General features: G+C 39.8%; 3 protein-coding genes across 10 annotated transcripts in view; 2 read left to right on the top strand and 1 right to left on the bottom strand.

Moving 5' to 3' along the window:
• Nucleotides 1–2,715, top strand: part of spryd3 (SPRY domain containing 3) — a 174,766-nt gene extending 172,051 nt beyond the window's left edge. For 2 of the 4 annotated variants that reach the window (XM_062053509.1, XM_062053510.1), the window contains one exon: nt 2,149–2,707. In XM_062053509.1, coding sequence (XP_061909493.1) covers nt 2,149–2,283 — 135 coding nt within the window. In that variant the 3' untranslated portion in view covers nt 2,284–2,707. Of the gene's footprint in view, nt 1–2,148 lie in introns of all 4 variants that reach the window. The other 2 variants (XM_062053511.1, XM_062053512.1) reach the window with 2 other exon arrangements.
• An 8-nt stretch (nt 2,716–2,723) lies between these two features.
• Nucleotides 2,724–18,537, top strand: part of mical1 (microtubule associated monooxygenase, calponin and LIM domain containing 1) — a 75,113-nt gene continuing 59,299 nt past the window's right edge. The window contains exon 1 of the mRNA XM_062053501.1: nt 2,724–2,760. Within this exon, the coding sequence (XP_061909485.1) occupies nt 2,739–2,760 (22 nt within the window). The 5' untranslated portion in view covers nt 2,724–2,738. The remainder of the gene's footprint in view (nt 2,761–18,537) is intronic.
• lima1a (LIM domain and actin binding 1a) overlaps nt 6,552–18,537 on the bottom strand; it is a 35,510-nt gene continuing 23,524 nt past the window's right edge. For 4 of the 5 annotated variants that reach the window (XM_062053502.1, XM_062053504.1, XM_062053506.1 and 1 more), the window contains 7 exons: nt 16,298–16,364; nt 14,755–14,849; nt 10,002–10,067; nt 9,867–9,918; nt 9,445–9,491; nt 9,111–9,244; nt 6,552–8,051 (listed from right to left, as the gene is read on the bottom strand). In XM_062053502.1, coding sequence (XP_061909486.1) covers nt 6,965–8,051; nt 9,111–9,244; nt 9,445–9,491; nt 9,867–9,918; nt 10,002–10,067; nt 14,755–14,849; nt 16,298–16,364 — 1,548 coding nt within the window. In that variant the 3' untranslated portion in view covers nt 6,552–6,964. The remainder of the gene's footprint in view (nt 8,052–9,110; nt 9,245–9,444; nt 9,492–9,866; nt 9,919–10,001; nt 10,068–14,754; nt 14,850–16,297; nt 16,365–18,537) is intronic. The other variant, XM_062053505.1, reaches the window with a different exon arrangement.

Genomic DNA, 18,537 nt, shown 5'->3' with positions numbered 1-18,537 from the left:
GAGATTCAGTCATTTTAAACCAGAGAAGATGTGTCAGTAATAAGTAATATCACTTTAAATCACTTTTTGACAGGCATCATAAAGTAATTTAGGGTTATATAAGACATCAAATATATTTTTCAACAAGTCAACAGTTCTTATAGCGCTACCATATGATGGATTTAACACTTAAGGTGAAACTAAAAAAATTTGAATGTCGCAGGAAGGGGATAGGAATATGTTTGCAGTAAAATGACAAATGAAGCATCCTGTCATTCATTAGTTGACATTATACATGTGTTAATTCACGCAAAACGGGGTCCTATACACAGCATGAGATCTGTGTATAGGGAGGGGCGGCCCTGCTTATCATTATAATAACCACGGACATAACGCAATCCTTTTTTTGGCAGACAATCTCTTTTTGGCACAACACATATTTTAAGACAGACTACTTGTCACTGCTGTTGTCATGGTGACACTCACAAAAAAATCACCTCCACCATCATTCAGTGACGTCACGTCACTGAAGCAAGGGTCTCCAACCAGTAGCTCGCCAGCGTATTTAAAGTGGCTCACAAAAGTGTGAAATTATGATTGCTCAAACTCTCAGTATTTTATAGCGCTTCAATTCAGACAATATGCCTCTATTTAATGATAAAGTACCACAAGCTAGCACAAAGACAATAACCCCAATGTTTGTGTGGAAATCTGCTTCCTAATTTACTACATATACCATTTACATGTTGCTCGTAAAATACAGTGCATCCAGAAAGTATTCACAGTGCTTCAATTTTTCCACATTTTGTTATATTACAGCCCTGTTCCAGAATGGTATAAATGTATTTTTGTGGGGGGGTGGAATTATTTATTTTAAAAAATTTTTGTCATAAAAAAATGCAATCATGTGTGCTTACGGACTGTATCTCTGCTGCCTGTATTGATCTATATTGATATATAATGTAGGAATCAGAAATATTAATAACAGAAACAAACAACCCTTTTGTGGGAATGAGTGTAAATGGGGGAGGGAGGTTTTTTGGGTTGGTGCACTAATTGTAAGTGTATCTTGTGTTTTTTTATGTTGATTTAATTTTTTTTTTTTAATTAAAAAATTTTTGTTTTTTTTTAATTTCTTGTGCGGCCCGGTACCAATCGATCCACGGACCGATACCGGGCCGCGGCTCGGTGGTTGGGGACCACTGCTTTACACCACTGCATCCCACACTTTGCATTGGACTTGGTGATGTATGGCTTAGATAAAGTTAAAGTACCAATGATTGTCACACACACACAAGGTGTGGCGAAATTATTCTCTGCATTTGACCCATCACCCTTGATCACCCCCTGGGAGGTGATGCAGCTGTTCGCACATGGAAACCCATTCCATGAAGCTCTCTGTGTACTGCACGTGGGCTAATTGGAAGGTCACATGAAGTTTGGAGCTCTGTAGCAACTGACTGTGCAGAAAGTCTCTTTTCACTATGCGCTTCAGCATCTGCTGACCCCTCTCTGTTAGTTTACGTGGCCTACCACTTGGTGGCTGAGTTGCTGTTGTTTTCAAACTCTTCCATTTTGTTATATTAAAGCCAACAGTTGACTTTGGAATATTTAGGAGCGAGGAAATTTCACGACTTGATTTGTTGCACAGGTGGCATCCTATGACAGTTTCACGCTGGAAATCACTGAGCTCCCATTCTTTCACAAATATTTGTAGAAGCAGTCTCCATGCCTAAGTGCTTGATTTTATACACCTGTGGCTGGGCCAAGTGATTAGGACACCTGATTCTGATCATTTTAATGGGTGACCAAATACTTTTGGCAATATAGTGTATGTAGCATAATCTACAAACATACAAAGAATTGCTATTGTGACATCTAGTGGACGTTTTCTTTCATTCCAAAATTTTGGCTCATTTTTATACTTAGTAAACTCATCCTGCGGGCCAGATAAAACCTGTTCCGGCCCACGGGCCGTACATTTGACACCCCTGGTTTAGAATATGCAAACGAGTAAAGAACTGTAATTAATCATGATTAATCCAAATGTAAAAGTGTCCCAAATGAATCATTTGAAAACACAAGTTAAAAGTGACGGCCCAAACAAAGACAAAGCAAGCTGTACAGATTGAGGAGAAGTGAACTTTCTCCTCTCCTTGTGTCCTCCAGGTGTTTTTCACGAGAAACAGGAAGCTAGTAGGTCGGAGAGAGATGGCGCTCCCCCCCGGCGGCCTCTACCCCACCGTGGGGATGCTGAGTAACGGAGAGAAGGTCAAGGTGGACTTGCATCCTCTCAGCGGATGAGCTGGACGCCCTCGCCGACGAGCTCTCTGCCCAACAGCTGGCTGTGCCGCAGAGCTGGGCCCCAGTAGTCACGCAGGTCCCCACTCGGCCCACTTATTTAAGAACCTGTGCTCTCTTGTAAATGTCCTCATCATGCCAGCACTTCATCAGAGACAAGATGACTGTGACGCTTGGAATCCCCTGGGTTGTAAATCCTGTGCAATGTGTTCTCTGTCAGCTGTGTGCGGCTGTCATCGCTGAGGTCTGGCAACCTCGCTCCACTTTTATTACATTTGAGGAGACTCCAAGGAAAACTGGCGAGTGCCATGTCTTTCCCCCGGGCCTCTCTCACCACACTTCTCTCGCCCTCTCTCTCTGGCAGAGGGCGCCCTCTAGTGGCAGAGCACAGACATGCCATATAGTCATTATTACCCCCAAATGTTTTCTGCGCATGGCTTTGCTGCAACCACATCAAGATGCTCGGAACCACTTTGTCAGGTATGTTTTCTTCACATGTAAATACTTTAATCGATGTTCAGCGTAAAGCAATCAGGGAATGTTGTTTTTGTTTTTGTTTGCTTGAAGTTGTGTTGAAAGAGAGCACTTAACATCACGCAGTGACAAAAACAACCACAGAGCCAAAAGGAACACATTCTGGTTTAATGCACTTCAAATGTTTAACCCCTTACTGTAAATTGTATATATCAATTTTTTTATATAAATTATTTTTTTTGGCCATATTCTTTATTTTTTTTATTAATTTACAAAGGGGTTGGATCATTTCAAGTGCAACACTCTGATATTGTTACTCATATGTTATGTTACATCTCATTCTCAGATGGTTTGTGTGTTTGTCTGTAAGCTGAATACTGTAAAGATTTACTCAAGATGTTTGGTGCCACAAATCTTAAAACACATGAACTAGACTAGAGTGTGCCTGGAAAGTATTCACAGCGCTTCACTTTTTCGCCATTGTGTTATGTCACAGTCTAATTCCAAAATGGAATACATTTATTTTTCTTTCCTTTGGCAGCAATTACGGCCTCAAGTCTTTTTGAATACGACGCAGTTTCGCTCATTCCTCTTTGCAGGACCTCTCTAGCTCCATTAGATTGAACATGAAGCATTGGTTTTCATCCAGGATGTCTCTGTACATTGCTGCATTCATCTTTCTCACTATCCTAACTAGTCTCCAAGTTCCTGCCGCTAAAAACATCCCCACAGCCTGTTGCTGCCACCACCATGCTTCACTGTTCAGTTCAGTTCAGTTTCAGTTTATTTCGAACGTGCATACGATACAATGTAATGCATCACATATTTCCAGTTGTTTCATTCCAGCATGTCCGAAAAGGAGTAGGAAGAAGCAGAGCTTATTTAATCCTACCCATTTTCATATCATATCAGTTTTATCCCATTTCCTTGTTCTCTGTAACAGAACAGTAAATAAATAAATAATACACTATAGTAAGTAAACAAATATTAAATACATAATCTTTCATCTCAAAAATAAAAAAAGGGTTCAAGATATTCATCATCATTAGGAGTGCCTGTTTCCTACAAACATGATGCCTGGCATTCACACCACCGAGTTCAATTTATCTATTGTTGCAGAGATGGTTGTCCTTCTGGAAGGTTCTCCTCTCTCAACAGAGGAATGCTGTAGCGCTGACAGAGTGACCACTTGGTCACCTCCCTGATTAGACTAAGATGAATGCAGCGATGTACAGAAACATCCTGGATAAAAAACAATGCTTCATGTTTAAAGGCCTACTGAAACCCACTACTACAGACCACGCAGTCTGATAGTTTATATATCAATGATGAAATCTTAACATTGCAACACATGCCTATACGGCCGGGTTAACTTATGAAGTGAAATTTTTAATTTCCCGCGAAACTTCCCGTTGAAAACGTCTATGTATGATGACGTATGCGCGTGACGTCAATCGTGGAAACGGAAGTATTCGGACACATTGTATCCAATACAAAAAGCTCTGTTTTCATCGCAAAATTCCACAGTATTCTGGACATCTGTGTTGGTGAATCTTTTGCAATTTGTTTAATGAACAATGAAGACTGCAAAGAAGAAAGTTGTAGGTGGGATCGGTGTATTAGCGGCTGGCTGCAGCAACACAACCAGGAGGACTTTGACTTGGATAGCAGACGCGCTATCCGACGCTAGCCGTCGACCGCATCGATGATCGGGTGAAGTCCTTCGTCGCTCCGTCGATCGCTGGAATGCAGGTGAGCACGGGTGTTGATGAGCAGATGAGGGCTGGCTGGCATAGGTGGATAGCTAATGTTTTTAGCATAGCTCTGTGAGATCCCGTAGCTAAGTTAGCTTCAATGGCGTCGTTAGCAACAGCATTGTTAAGCTTCGCCAGGCTGGAAAGCATTAACCGTGTAGTTACAGGTCCATGGTTTAATAGTATTGTTGATTTTCTGTCTACCCTTCCAGTCAGGGGTTTATTTCTTTTGTTTCTATCTGCAGTTAAGCCCGATGCTATCACGTTAGCTCCGTAGCTAAAGTGCTTCGCCTATGTATTGTCGTGGGGATAAAAGTCACTGTGAATGTCCATTTCGCGTTCTCTACTCTCATTTTGAAGAGGATATAGTATCCGAGGTGGTTTAAAATACAAATCTGTGATCCACAATAGAAAAGGAGAAAGTGTGGAATCCAATGAGCCCTTTTACCTAAGTTACGGTCAGAGCGAAAAAAGATACGTCCTGCACTGCACTCTAGTCCTTCACTCTCACGTTCCTCATCCACAAATCTTTCATCCTCACTCAAATTAATGGGGTAATCGTGGCTTTCTCAGTCCAAATCGCTCTCGCTGCTGGTGTAAACAATGGGGAAATGTGAGGAGCCCTTCAACCTGCGACGTCACGCTACTTCCGGTACAGGCAAGGCTTTTTTTTATCAGCGACCAAAAGTTGCGAACTTTATCGTCGATGTTCTCTACTAAATCCTTTCAGCAAAAATATGGCAATATCGCAAAATGATCAAGTATGACACATAGAATGGATCTGTTATCCCCGTTTAAACAAAAAAAATTCATTTCAGTAGGCTTTTAATCTAATGGAACTTGAGAGGTGCTGCAAAGTGGAATGGGCTAAACTGCCCAAAAGTAGGTGTGCCAAGCTTGTGGCGTCGTATTCAAAAGGATGCCAAAGGTGCATCAACAAAGTATCGAGCAAATGCTATGAATACTTTTTTTTTTTAGATTTTTTTAGTTTTAATGTACAAAAATTTTAATGAAAAAAACTTTTCACCTTTTCGTTATGTGGTATTGTGTGTAGAATATTTGACAAAAATTAATTTATTCTATTTTAGAATAGGGCTATAACAAAAAAATGTTTTACTAAAAAGTGAAGCGCTGTCAATACTTATGAGCCACTAGCGATCAAAAAGCAAATGTTATTTAAACTGCAATACTGCATGTTATATACAAGTATTTATTAGTAAGGGATCACATCTATTTTGGACCTCAGCTGCATATGTCATTTTTGGTCAGTTAAAATGTCACAAAATAGTCCCCATCAACATTGAAATAGGAGTTGTGTCCGATTTCTGCTGCTTGTGTTTGACATTGCTTCTACGTATTATGAAGTGTCAACTTTAAAAACACCTTTGGCACTAATTTAGTTCTTCCAATACATTTATTTAAAACATGGAAGTTTTTAGTATCTAGTTGAACCATGTAAAAAAAAAAAAAAAATGATTTAAAAGTGTTTAAGCAGCAAAATTGGTGAAAACACAAACTTACTGTTAGAATTGTAAAAATTAATTTGACTTCAAATTGTGGTGCCTTCACAAGCCACTTGTAATTGATTCCTTGTTTTGTAATCAGGTTTTTTGTGAAAGTGGTTGGAGTTGAACGTGACTCAAGTGACTTTGCTTAAAGGAAAACAAAGGTCCATCTTGGATTAGCTGTGTTGAACTCTGGAAGTCCAAAGAAACAAGTTTTACTTCCATACTGAGAAATAAATCAGAATAATCATGTTGTTCTTGAATGAGCTGGTGGTAAAATGCACAGTGGCTTTGATTTTGTTACAAATAATTAATTCAGTTTCAGTACCAAGCACATTTAAAAAAAAAAAAGTGTTGCATGTGCAGCAGCCAGAAGACATTTTTACCCACCAATCACTTATTTTTATTAAATTCTTGAATCAGTATACTGCCTTGTTTATCAAATCATGAACGGGAATTAGATATCTGATTTACACAATATGTCGAAGTATGATGGTCATTTTCAGTCATGGATTCATAGATTTGTGACTCAGACAAAAGCGTTTTTTACACAATTTATTCAAACAGTAGCAAAACAAGGTAACTTTTGTACCCTTGGTTTAAAAACAGTACATTCAAACCAGATTGTTCAGTCATAAATGTTTACCAAATGGTTTTGGAAATGCACACACTGAGTGTCAATGGTCATTTCTTGAGAAATGCTTGTGTTTAAAAACTAAACCAATTGAAAAATAATAGTTCTCATAGTATCTTAAAAGCTCTTTCGGGCCACATTGGGCTTTGTATTGAACAATATTCATAATAGGTGTGCTTTAAATATGGTAAGATAAAAAGGTGAGAGGAACAAAGGACAGTAAAAATACCGTTGGAATGGCTTTGAATGTAGAAAGGAGGCACAGTTAAAGAGCTCAGTAGCGTTCACCATCAACACATGCGACAAGGCGGCCATCTTTAGAAATCCTCCTCTTCCTCCTCCCCGTCATCATAGAAGCGGTTTCGCTTGATCATTTCCTCCACGCTCAGCGCCTCTTGCTCCACCTTGTCCTCCACTTCCTCCTCCCAGAAGCCCACATCCTGTGGCGACCTGCTGGCCTCCACCTCCTCCTCATCATCTTCAGTAGAAGACGTCTCGTGTTTGGTAGCGGGCATCTCCTCCTCCAAAACGCCATCTTCCTCATCCATTTGCTCCTCCACCTGCTCCTGATGAGCTAGGTCTACCTCATCGTCCTCATAGTGGACACAATCCTCTGGCCTGTCTTTGCCCTCCTCTTCTCCCATCTCCTGACCTTCCTTCTCCAACAGCTCTTCTTCTTCCATGTCTTCTGCATCCCTGTCAGTCATGTCTTCCCCCTCCTCTCCAGTGCTGTTCACGTCCACACAGCTATCCTCCGTAGGCGTGTGGTTGTCCGGTGAAGGTTCTCCATGTTGCAGCTCCATGTTCTGGGCCTCCGCCTGCACTCGGTCCACTTTCTTTGGGTCAGCAGCAGGTGCGCATTCAGCTTGGCCCATCAGTGTAAAGGGAATGCAGCGCTCCTTTAAGGACGAGCTCCTCCGCAGGCAGGAAGATCCTTTGCTTTGTTCGGCTGACAAGGAGGTAGAGTCGTCCTCTGGGGGCCATTTTGCACGGATAGGCTTGGTGGCAGAGCCTCCGTCGGCGTGCACTGTAACTCCATTATGGCTGGTGTCGCCTTCTGGCTGCGGCGGCCAGGAGATTTTCAGCCTGCGCGTTTCCGTGGGTCTGTCTGTCTTCTCTGGGGATCCTTGTCCCAAAGCCTCCATGGTGGCTGTGAGGACATTTACCTTGGCCAGAGGAGAGTCCTCCACACTGGGGCTCTCCAGCTCAGAGGCAGGAGAGGGGGTCTTGATGTAAGAATTGGGCTGCGGTGACGTGATGTCCCCCGCCTCACCTTTGCTCTCCCACAGCTCCTTGTGGGGCCGGTGGCCAAAGCCCTCGTCATAGTTGCCCTTGGCCTTGAAGAGCTGGCAGAAGTGTGGCTTGCAGTACACGTTGTTGTGCAGGGAGGCGTAGTTCACCAAACTAACCAGGAGAGGGCGCAAAAGTTAGTAGCAGTTATAATAGGAGATTTTATATATATATATATATATATATATATATATATATATATATATATATATATATATATATATATATATATATATATATATATATATATATATATATATATATATATATATATATATATATATATATATATATATATATATATATATATATATATATATATATATACACAATCTAGAGATATAGAGTCCCACTATAAAGAACATTATATATATCAAGCTAATTCTGCCATGTAGCTTGCTATAATTTACTCGGGATAGTTTGGCTACATTTAATCGACAGTAACTTGTAGCTTACCTTACTACATTTTCCAAGTAGCTTGCCCGTCACAGTATGTTGGTCAGATGCTTTCTTTGGTCTTTGTTTAAATTTGTTCATTAACTTTTTCTTCAGCAAACGTCCGAATTATAATTACAGACAAAATAAATCACAAATAATTTTCACTTTCTCCAGCAATGTTATTGCAACAAACAAACAAAATACCCTGAGTGTTATATTGCAATTTTGGGGAAGAACGTCTGCAAATTCGTGCATCTCAAACTCCAGCAGGGACTGATAAATTGCTGTCAGTGTTCAAAAATGTTTAACGGGCAGATAAAGCATCTTTTGTTAGATTTGTTGAAATCCTGTGCTTTCTGGGCTCAAGGTTACAAATCAACACTTAAAGTGCTGATCACACAGTCATAAAAACACAAGGTCATGTAATGTTATTTAAAGAAAAAAGCCTAAAAACAACTTTTGAAATCAGGCATTTGATCTGTTGGCTAGTAGATAAAACTACATCAGTGTGCAGTATTGTTATTGCGGCACAGTGAGCAGAGTTTAGAAAATGATTGGGGCCTCTGAAATTTTTTTTTCCTGAAGCATATTTTGAGTTTTGTGCTCACTCACACGTTTAAAACTCTTTTAAAAAGTTTTTTTAATTTTTCAAGCTGAGAAAAGTATTCCGGCTCCTGCCTCATAACAGTTCCTAATGTTTTACATGGTTATTGTTAGGGATTGTGACCCGCTCACCTCAGTTTGGTGTTGCAGTGGCAGCAGCGGAAGCAGGCGCTGTGGAAAATCTGCTGATTGGCCACCAGCCTCTCGAGGGGGTAGACTGTCTTCTGACAGGACACGCAGGTCTCCCTTACCGGCAGACGGAAATTCTGCACAAAACGTAAAGTTAGTTCAGTTACTTTGTGTGTGTGTGTGTGTGTGTGTGTGTGTGTGTGTGCGCGTAAAGTTAGTTCAGTTACTTTGTGTGTGTGTGTGTGCGTAAAGTTAGTTCAGTTACTTTGTGTGTGTGTGTGTCTGCGTAAAGTTAGTTCAGTTACTTCGTGTGTGTGTGTGTGTGTCTGTGTCTTACCCTTGGAGTTTTGGCTGGAGAACATGCAGCACTGCCAGGACCAGAACCTGTGGAAGCAAATAGTTAGACAGTTGACAATCTGGACACTGGGTGGTGCTTTTTATGCTAGTTTGTGTTTAATTCATTAATTTCAGCTATAACTCTAGTAAACTACGGCTTCCTCCCACCTCCAAAGACCTCCAAAATGCAACTGTGGGTTAGGTTGACTGGCAACACTAAATTGGCCCTAGTGTGTGAATGTGAGTGTGAATGTTGTCTGTTGGCCCTGCGATGAGGTGGTGACTTGTCCAGGGTGTAACCTGCCTTCAGCCTGAGTACAGCTGGCACAGGCGAGGGGGGACGAGTGGTAGAACATGGATGGATGGATGTGTGAAAAGCTTGTATTATCTTTGAACTATAGAAATATTGTACATAGAACTTACCGTTGCTCTCTGCACTAAAACTTTTTCTGCCGTTTGGCTCAGAATCTGGACTCTGTAGTGAGAGATAATTGTGTAAGAGATAAATGTGTACGACACACATGGTCACCTATATAAGGGGTGTTAGGAAGGCCTCACCATATCCAAGGAGAACGGGGGAACATTCTCCTTCTGTTTGCTACAGAAAGTATCCTGCAGGTCAGTCTGATGGAGACACAAAACATGAACATTAAAACAGCTATGGTATACATAACTGTTAGTTACAATTTAACAGTTTAAGTAATGTTCTAATGCAGTGCTTCTCAAATATTTTCTGTTACGCCCCCCCCTCGGGAGAAGAAAATATTTCAAGCTCCTTAACCACCCTCACCAGCCACTGCCACTAATTCAGACTGCTCCATCATCCCTGTCTCCCCAGCTGAAATCAAAGCAGCCCTGTCAAAACGCAAAAATGGCAAAGCTCCCGGGATTTGTACCATCAGAGCAGCGATGCTGAAAGCTGGGGGCGACAACATCATTCTATGGCAGGGGTCACCAACGCGGTGCCCGCGGGCACCAGGTCGCCCGTAAGGACCAGATGAGTCGCCCGCGGGCCTGTTCTAAAAAAATAATAATAATAAATAAAAATTAAAAAAAATAAATAATAATAATATTTTTTTATTTTTAAAAAAAAATTAAATCTACATAGAAAAAACACAAGATACACTTTCAATCAGTGCATCAACCCAAACAACCTCCCCTATGCACACTCATCCACACCCACTCACACAAAAGGGGTTATTTCTTTCTGCTACCAATATTCTGGTTCCCACAACATAGACAACACATCTGCAAGGGACACAGTCCCTGAAGCACACATGATTGTATAGGCTGCTGGTCCACTAACATTTTCATTAATTACTATTTTTTATGTAATTATTTTTATATTGTTTTACTTTCTTTTTTATCCAAGAAAATGTTTTTTATTTATTTATCATTTTTTTTTTTTTTTTTTTTAAAAAGGGCCTTATTTTCAACAGACCAGGTTGTCAATGAAATTAGATTTGTTTAAAGGGTTTTTTAAACCAGGCCCAGTCCAGATAATGTCCAAGTCGGACTCAGCAACACACACATTCATTCATGTACACAGAAAAAAATTAGGGAACACAACAGATTGCATATAATTTATAAACAAAATTACATTTTCAAAATAAGCATTTATGTACAGTCCATATTATGTCCAGGTCACTCAAATTAGGGAACACAACAACATATATCATATAATCTATAAACATAATTATACTTTCAAAATAAGCCTTTGAGGACTTCTCATCTTTTTGTAAATGTTTTTTGGCATCATTATCGTTTTCAACCATGTAACTTTCAAAAGTTAGAAAATACTGAATAAATGTTTTAAAGAAAGTAATACTAAGTGAATATCTGTTTTTGGCCTTAAAAATAAACCTTTTACCGAGTACTATAATTAAATTGACTAAATCATGATTGTCAATGAACTCTCCTAAAATAACAGAAACCACATTAAGCTTCATAAACAAACCAATCCTTAAACACATTTTTTCAACTTCCACCCAAAACAAAGACACAATATGACAATACCAAAACAAATGCAGGGTGGATTCAGGCTCCTGACAACAAAATCGGCAATCATCTGACTCTGTCATATTCCATAATTTTAACATTTTCCCTGTGGGTAAGAAGTTATAAATAATTTTAATTTGAAAATAACGATTTTGCACTTCGATAGTGGTTTTATAGATTAGTTTGAATATGGCATCCCATGGCAACGGGCAGTCAAAAAAGTCCTCCCATTTTCCATTTGTGTTGTATGAGGCAGCCTTCAAAGATTTTATTAAATAAAAATTATATATTTTTCTATTTATTTTAGTTCCTTTTTGCCAACTAGAATTTCTTATTAGAGGTTTACAAACTAATAATTTAGTAGTTCCATAATTAATTATTTGTTTCCATCTTTTCCCAATTACTCCAGTTAGTTGATAAAATGAAAAGCTTGAGCAAGCATCACCATACATAGCTCTAAATTCATCATATTTCATAATTTTACCATTCTCATTGATAATATCATTGACAAAAATGATTCCTCTTTCAAACATATTTTTCCAAAAGAAAGGCTTTCCATCTATTACAATGTTAGAGTTCATCCATATTAACTGCTGCAAAATATCGTCTCTTTTTTCTGGCACATAAAATTGAAAACACCACTATGAGTGGATTGTTTCCTTTATGAACCCCGCCATGTTTCCCAGCAGACTCTCTGGGAGGGGATCACTTGTAAAAAAGGATACAATTTCTTTTGATACAGTACATGTTTTTTGTCCAACAGGACATTTGTGTACCACTCAATGTTTAAATACATCTTTGGAACAATTGATGCTTTTAAAGACAGACACATAGCTTCAAGGTTGAGAAGTTTCAGGCCCCCATATTCATACTCTTTGTACAAAACCTTTCTTTTAATCTTTTCTGGTTTGCCGTTCCAGACAAAATCGAAGACCCTCCGCTCATAAATCTTAAAAAAGTTTTGTGATGGAGCTGGTAATGACAAAAACAAATAAATAAATTGAGGAATAATTAACGAGTTGGCAATAGACATTTTACCATACAAGGTTAGGGATTTCCCTTTCCATAATTGCATAATTTTGTCCAGCTTTCTTAGTCGATTATCATAATTTACTGAGCCTAGATCTTCCAGATTTTCTGGGACAACAACACCAAGTATGTTAACTGGTCCATCTGTCCACAAAACAGGCACTTTGCATTCCATTCGAAAGGACGTTCCCTTTAGATTTCCGATCCTTAACATTTTACATTTATCATAATTAAGCTTAAGGCCAGATTGCTGTGAAAATATGTCCAAAAGATTAAGAAGGTTCCGCAAACAATGAGGAAAAATCTTATCTTTGTGAATCAGCCTTTTCTGACATGAACTTCATCAAGAACAAACACAGAACACGCCTCACTGATGCACATCTGCAACTCACTCAGAGTTGCAGTGTCAAGTTACACACCAGAGTACAACACACTAGTTAACAGCATGCAATGCCAGGCTTCCCACTAACTGACAAAGAAACAGATAACAGATTTGGTGTCCAGTTCAAAGTGTGACATGATTTAAAAATTTGAGAGTTTACTTTTGTATTTTACATGAGTTATTATTTGTACAAACATGGTGCAAAGTAATTCATGATTTGTTAAAAAATGTTAGTGGCTAGCTAGTTAAAATGGGATATTGTGATTTCACAAGACTGTCTTAGAAGTGATCATTTGAAAATGTTCAATTTAAAAAATGTGCACTTAGAGAAAATATAAAAATAAAGTGTTGCATATTGATATTTATCTGTTTCTATATATATATATTGTGAGAAATCATTAAGATGATCAGTGTTTCCACAAAGATAAATATCATTAATTATTAATAATAACAGAGTTAAAGGTAAATTGAGCAAATTGGCTACTTCTGGCAATTTATTTAAGTGTGTATCTAACTGGTAGCCCTTCGCATTAATCAGTACCCAAGAAGTAGCCCTTGGTTTCAAAAAGGTTGGTGACCCCTGTTCTATGGCTTGTATAAATTATTAACCTTGTGTTGGGTCTCCGAGTTACTGCCAAATGACTGAATGCGGGGCATTATACTTCCCTTCTGGAAACAAGGGAGATCAGCTGACCAGCAGCAACCACAAAGGCATCGCATCATCCTCCTTTCCATCCCTGGCAAATTCTTCACCCGCATCCTAATCACCCACGCTTTACCCGCAACCAATAGCGGACGCCGCCAATAACAAGCCGGATTCATGCCCAATCGTTCCACCATCGATCACATCTCTGCTCTATGGCTAATAATAGTAAAGGTCCGGGAGTTCAGAAAGCATCGGCATCTCTTCATCGCCTTCATTGACCTTAAGGTTGCCTCTGACACAGTGGACCATGGGATCCTCTGGAACATCCTGAAGTCCCTTGGAGCCCCAACCAAAATCATCACACCCTCTAGACAGCTAGCTGTACCAGAGTGCTGAAAGCTGCTTACGAGTGAATGGTCGGGACTCCGAGTGGTTCCCCATAAACAGCAGGGTAAGGCTGTGTCGCGGCTCCTGAGCTCTTTGAGTCATCGGTTAACTGCTGATCAGCTCTACGAAGCCCTCGGTGTGTTCGACGAGGAGTCCAAAAAGTTAGGCCTGAAGATAAGCTGGCCTAAGACATTCAGGCAAAAGACCTGATCCATCACCCCTCTTTTTTGACGGGACCCCTGCCCCACTTTGTCTCCACTTTTAAATACCTGGGCTAGACAATATCAAACAATGGCGACCTTAAACCTGAGATTGACAGACAGCGAGCCCTAGCAGCCTCTGTCATGTAGTCCCTTTGGAGACCATTGTGGCAACACCGGCAGATATCACGGGAGACAAAGCAGGAGATGCCTCTGTCATCTCCGTTCTCCTGTGCGGCTCCAAAACATGGTCGCTGAATACCACCCTGGCAGCCAGGCTTGATGGGTTTGATACCAGAGCCCTCAGGAGAATTGAAGGCATCGCATGGGGCCAGCACGTCACTACCCATACTTTGAGAGACCAAACCCAACAGCTCCCAGCATCCCGTCTCGCAGCAATGAGGCAGGTATGCTGGTATGGCTACGTCATCCGCCTGCCTGTGGAACATCCAACTAGTACCATCCGAGCTTTCATCCCCAGCAAGCCGGCTGGAGGCAATTACATCCACCCACTGGCTGGATGTAATAGCCCAGGACCTTAAAGCCTGTAACGTGACTCCGGCACAAGCAACTCTTTGCCCACAATAGACCCAAATCGAGAGACCTGGTTGCCACGGTTGGATCTACTCGCCTTGGTGTGCAAGAGGACTAAGGAAAGAGAGTACTCACACTGACTGAGGCGGGAGTGATGTCCTGTTTGGAGATGGCAGCTTGGTAGAGCGCCATTCTATCCCGGAGAGGGGTCGATTCTGCAAGAGTTCCATCTAATTAAAACAAAACGGTGAGAGTTTAGGAGGTCCAATTCAAAATCTTCGCTTTCTCACTACAACATGTAAGCTCTATGCTGACCTTATTTGGACGCACATTCCATATGTACATTTGTTTTGCAGTAAAAATAGAGGACCCTGTTGTCAATGTCCTCAACACTGGTTAATGATTTGCATGTTGTAGACGAGAACAAAAAGTACAGATCAAATTCGTATTTCCAACCTGAAAATTGCTATATTCTGTAATGCAGCTTTGAGTACCTTGAAGGTAGAAAAGCGCTATACAAGTATAACCCATTTATCATTTAATTTGCTTCATGTTAGATAAGCATCTACTGTGTAATCAATGCTACAGATGTCAATCCCCTCATTGGTTTACACACATCTTTAAACCAGTGGTCTCAAACTTGCGTCACCCCCGCAGGCCCATATTTTGTTACACCTGCTTAACTTCATAGTTGAGTGTATTTGTGGCCTGAAAACCCTGGTTGGCTAAAAGTTAAATGTACTATAGAGATATTGAATCCCACTATAAATAAAGTTAACTACAATAACTGCAGGGCAACACAAAGAGCAACTTCCAGTAAGCAAGCAAAGGTGACTAACCATTCCAAGGGGAACCACAGTGTCAACATTTTTAGTTTTTATACATTTTGATGACTTTAGGCCTACCTTAGCTCACTCAGGCTGACTATAGCTGTTGGTATAAGAACTTAAGTAATTTAGTCACATGGTTAAAATTTGATTCTGAAGTGAATACTTTGTGCAACGCAGACCAGACTATAACCAGCCCGCAGTTAAATTGAGTTTGAGACCCCTGCTTTAAACAATATATTTTGAGCCTAATCTCCAGTATACTTTGTTGTACTTCGGTTTTCATGCGCCCCTTTATTTCGGATGATTCAGTTTGATTACCATTTTTGCCCGGGTTTTCATATACCGTTTTGGTTTTCTTTTGGCCAAACAGGCAACTCTGTCTTTGTGCTTTTTTCACAATAACTACAAAATAGGGCCAAAGAAAGTTGCAAAAACTAGGACTTTGATAAAAGGTGAGAAACACTATAGAACTCGTAGCAAAATATGAAGGTGTCTGCTTGGCTCTTCAATGTCCTCCTCCCTTGCCATTAATCAGTCTTCGCTGACAAAAGTGATTTATCATTTACTTGTATTTCACATTGTTTTCTGCACAAACAGTACAACTAAATATTCTCTATAAAAATGGGTTTGTGTTGAAACATTATTTGGATATAAATTGTGGAAAAAATTGCTTTGGTTTCCACCCAATCTAGTTTTCGTCAAACCTTTGGAATGATAAAACAAATAAACTACTAAAGTAATATTTTGTTGGGAGAAAAAAGTAGTAGTGTTGTCCGATTGTTTGGTTCAACTCTAAGTTTCACATTTAAATGTTCATGTTTAGGAACAGAAATAGTGTACATACATACCTCCTAAAAGCTGCTCCATGTTAGCTGTGCTAGCACCGCTTCCTTGACTTGATTGCTCTTTGGACTCCTTAGAAAAAAACAGGAAAACAAAATAGGTGGCAATTAAACAAAAGCCGGAGAGCCAAAAACTGCATGAGAGCATGTCCTGCATTATCTCTGCAGTTTGCACAATTCTTGTTGTCAATGGTGTCCATGAGAGGGATCGACATTGGTTGAAGGCAATGCCAAGAGACGGTTGCGAGTACAATTTTAGAATGTTAAGTGTGTGTCTCCAGTACGCACCACTTTAATCTCTTTAATGAGCTCAGAAAGCTTGAGACAGATACCGCGCGTCTGATCGGCAGAAGACAAACACACCTTACATGTCTCTGGTTTGATGCTGCATATATTGTATGTTTCCTTTTCTACAGTTAAATAAATGTGTATACCGTACAGTGCCAACTGTATTCAATTTAAAAAGACGCAGAGAGGTTGTATCCCCCCAAAAGGACATTCCATCCAGCATCTCCAGGTACAGATTACACAAGAAGGATGTAGTCAGTTTAAACAAGCCAAAAAAGACTTTGGCTCAACTCGTTTGGCACTAAAGATGCTTGACCTGTGCATTCCAGCCCTAATGGCAAGGAGAGTTCATTTATAGAGCACAATTCGTACCAAAGGCAGTTTAAAGTGCTTTAAAGAAAATTATAGCAAGTTCAAATTAATAAAGGGTCAAATAAAATAAATTATAATCAAAAACAAAATTAAATCATCATAAAAACTATCATAATTAAAATTAAAATCAAAGAGTGTAGATAAAATACTTTCATTATCAGTCAAATACACAAATAATGTTTTCAGGCTGGATTTAAATGTTGAGACCAGTCTCACATTTTCTGGAAGAATATTCCAGATTTTAGGAGCATAAAACTAAAGCGTAGCCTCACCATGTTTGGACCTGACACTAGGCACCAGCAGGAGACCACCTACTGAGGTTCTCAGAGCTCAAGATGGTTCTAACATGTCAGGGTACTTTGGCACAAAAGCATGAAAAGAGATGTACAGGCAGAGCTGTTAATGTCTATTTTCTGAGCAACAGGAAGCCAATGCAGTGACCTAAGCACTGGATTAATTTGGTCGTATTTTCTGGTTCTAGTCAGGACTTGAGCAGCAGCATTCTGGATGTATTTCAGCTGCTTCATCGCTCGTTTAGAGAGCCCAGTGAGAAGGCCATTGCGTAGTCTAACCTGCTGGAGGCATGGCATGGATTAGTCTTTCTAAATCTGATTTAGACGTTATTCCTCTGGTTTTGGCAATTTATTTATTTTTGTATTTATTTTTAAGGTATAACCCTTAGATCTCTTACCTGATTATTTCAGGGAGAGAGCATCTCAAGGTGACTAATACATTTCTCGTTGCTTCTGTGGGCCAAAGACAATGATTTCAGTTTTGTCTGAGTTTAGCTGAAGAAAATTGTTTGCTACCTGAGTCCAATGCTGCCTGATGAGGCACGCAAACATCCAGACCAGAGGCCTCACCAGGTAACATTTCACAACAAGGCAGAAAAAAAAGAAAGCAGTTGAAATCATTTGTCAGACCAATAACACTTTCCAAAAGAAAGTTGGTAAAGCATAAAAGGCGAAGTCCACCTTCAGCTGCTCATGGGTAGATGGAACATTGCACAAGTTCTGACTTGTTTTGATGGATTAAAGAAAACACACCAACAAGACCATTCCAACAACATTGAAAGGTTGGGATTGTTTGTTGAAAAGGAGGCTCACACACTGAAGTTAACATTTCCTTCTTTAGGACATGTCTCAAGTTAACCCAACAGCTTAGTTATGTTCTGTTTAGGGCTAGTGTTCCTTGCCTTATTTTCTGAACTAGAGCTATACTCATAAAACATGAATTGCTAAAACTTACAAAATAGTTGGCCATACCGAAATGTACACGTTTTTGGGAATACCGCTTAGGTCTACCAAGTATAGGCTAAATTGTCAATAGTAACAAATCTGGCACATTTGTGGATTTTGGAAAAAAATAGGACTATAGTAGGAGTCGGTTTTTGGCCTACAAATTTATCAACTATTTAGAATGCATTAAAATAAGAAATAAATGTATTCTCGTCTCACATAAGGATTGTGAATGATGGGCTTTTTTTTTTTTTTAAAGTACAGTTCCGCTTTAAAAGGCTCATGTGGAGAAGTGTTTTGGTGAGGCAGGATTTATTGTTGTGCCAAAAGTTAACTTAAGATTGTCGC

This window comes from Entelurus aequoreus, linkage group LG07 (assembly GCF_033978785.1).
Source record: "Entelurus aequoreus isolate RoL-2023_Sb linkage group LG07, RoL_Eaeq_v1.1, whole genome shotgun sequence".
Classification (NCBI taxonomy): domain Eukaryota; kingdom Metazoa; phylum Chordata; class Actinopteri; order Syngnathiformes; family Syngnathidae; genus Entelurus; species Entelurus aequoreus.
Note: the sequence above shows the minus strand (reverse complement) of the source record. Positions and strands in the feature narration are given on the sequence as shown.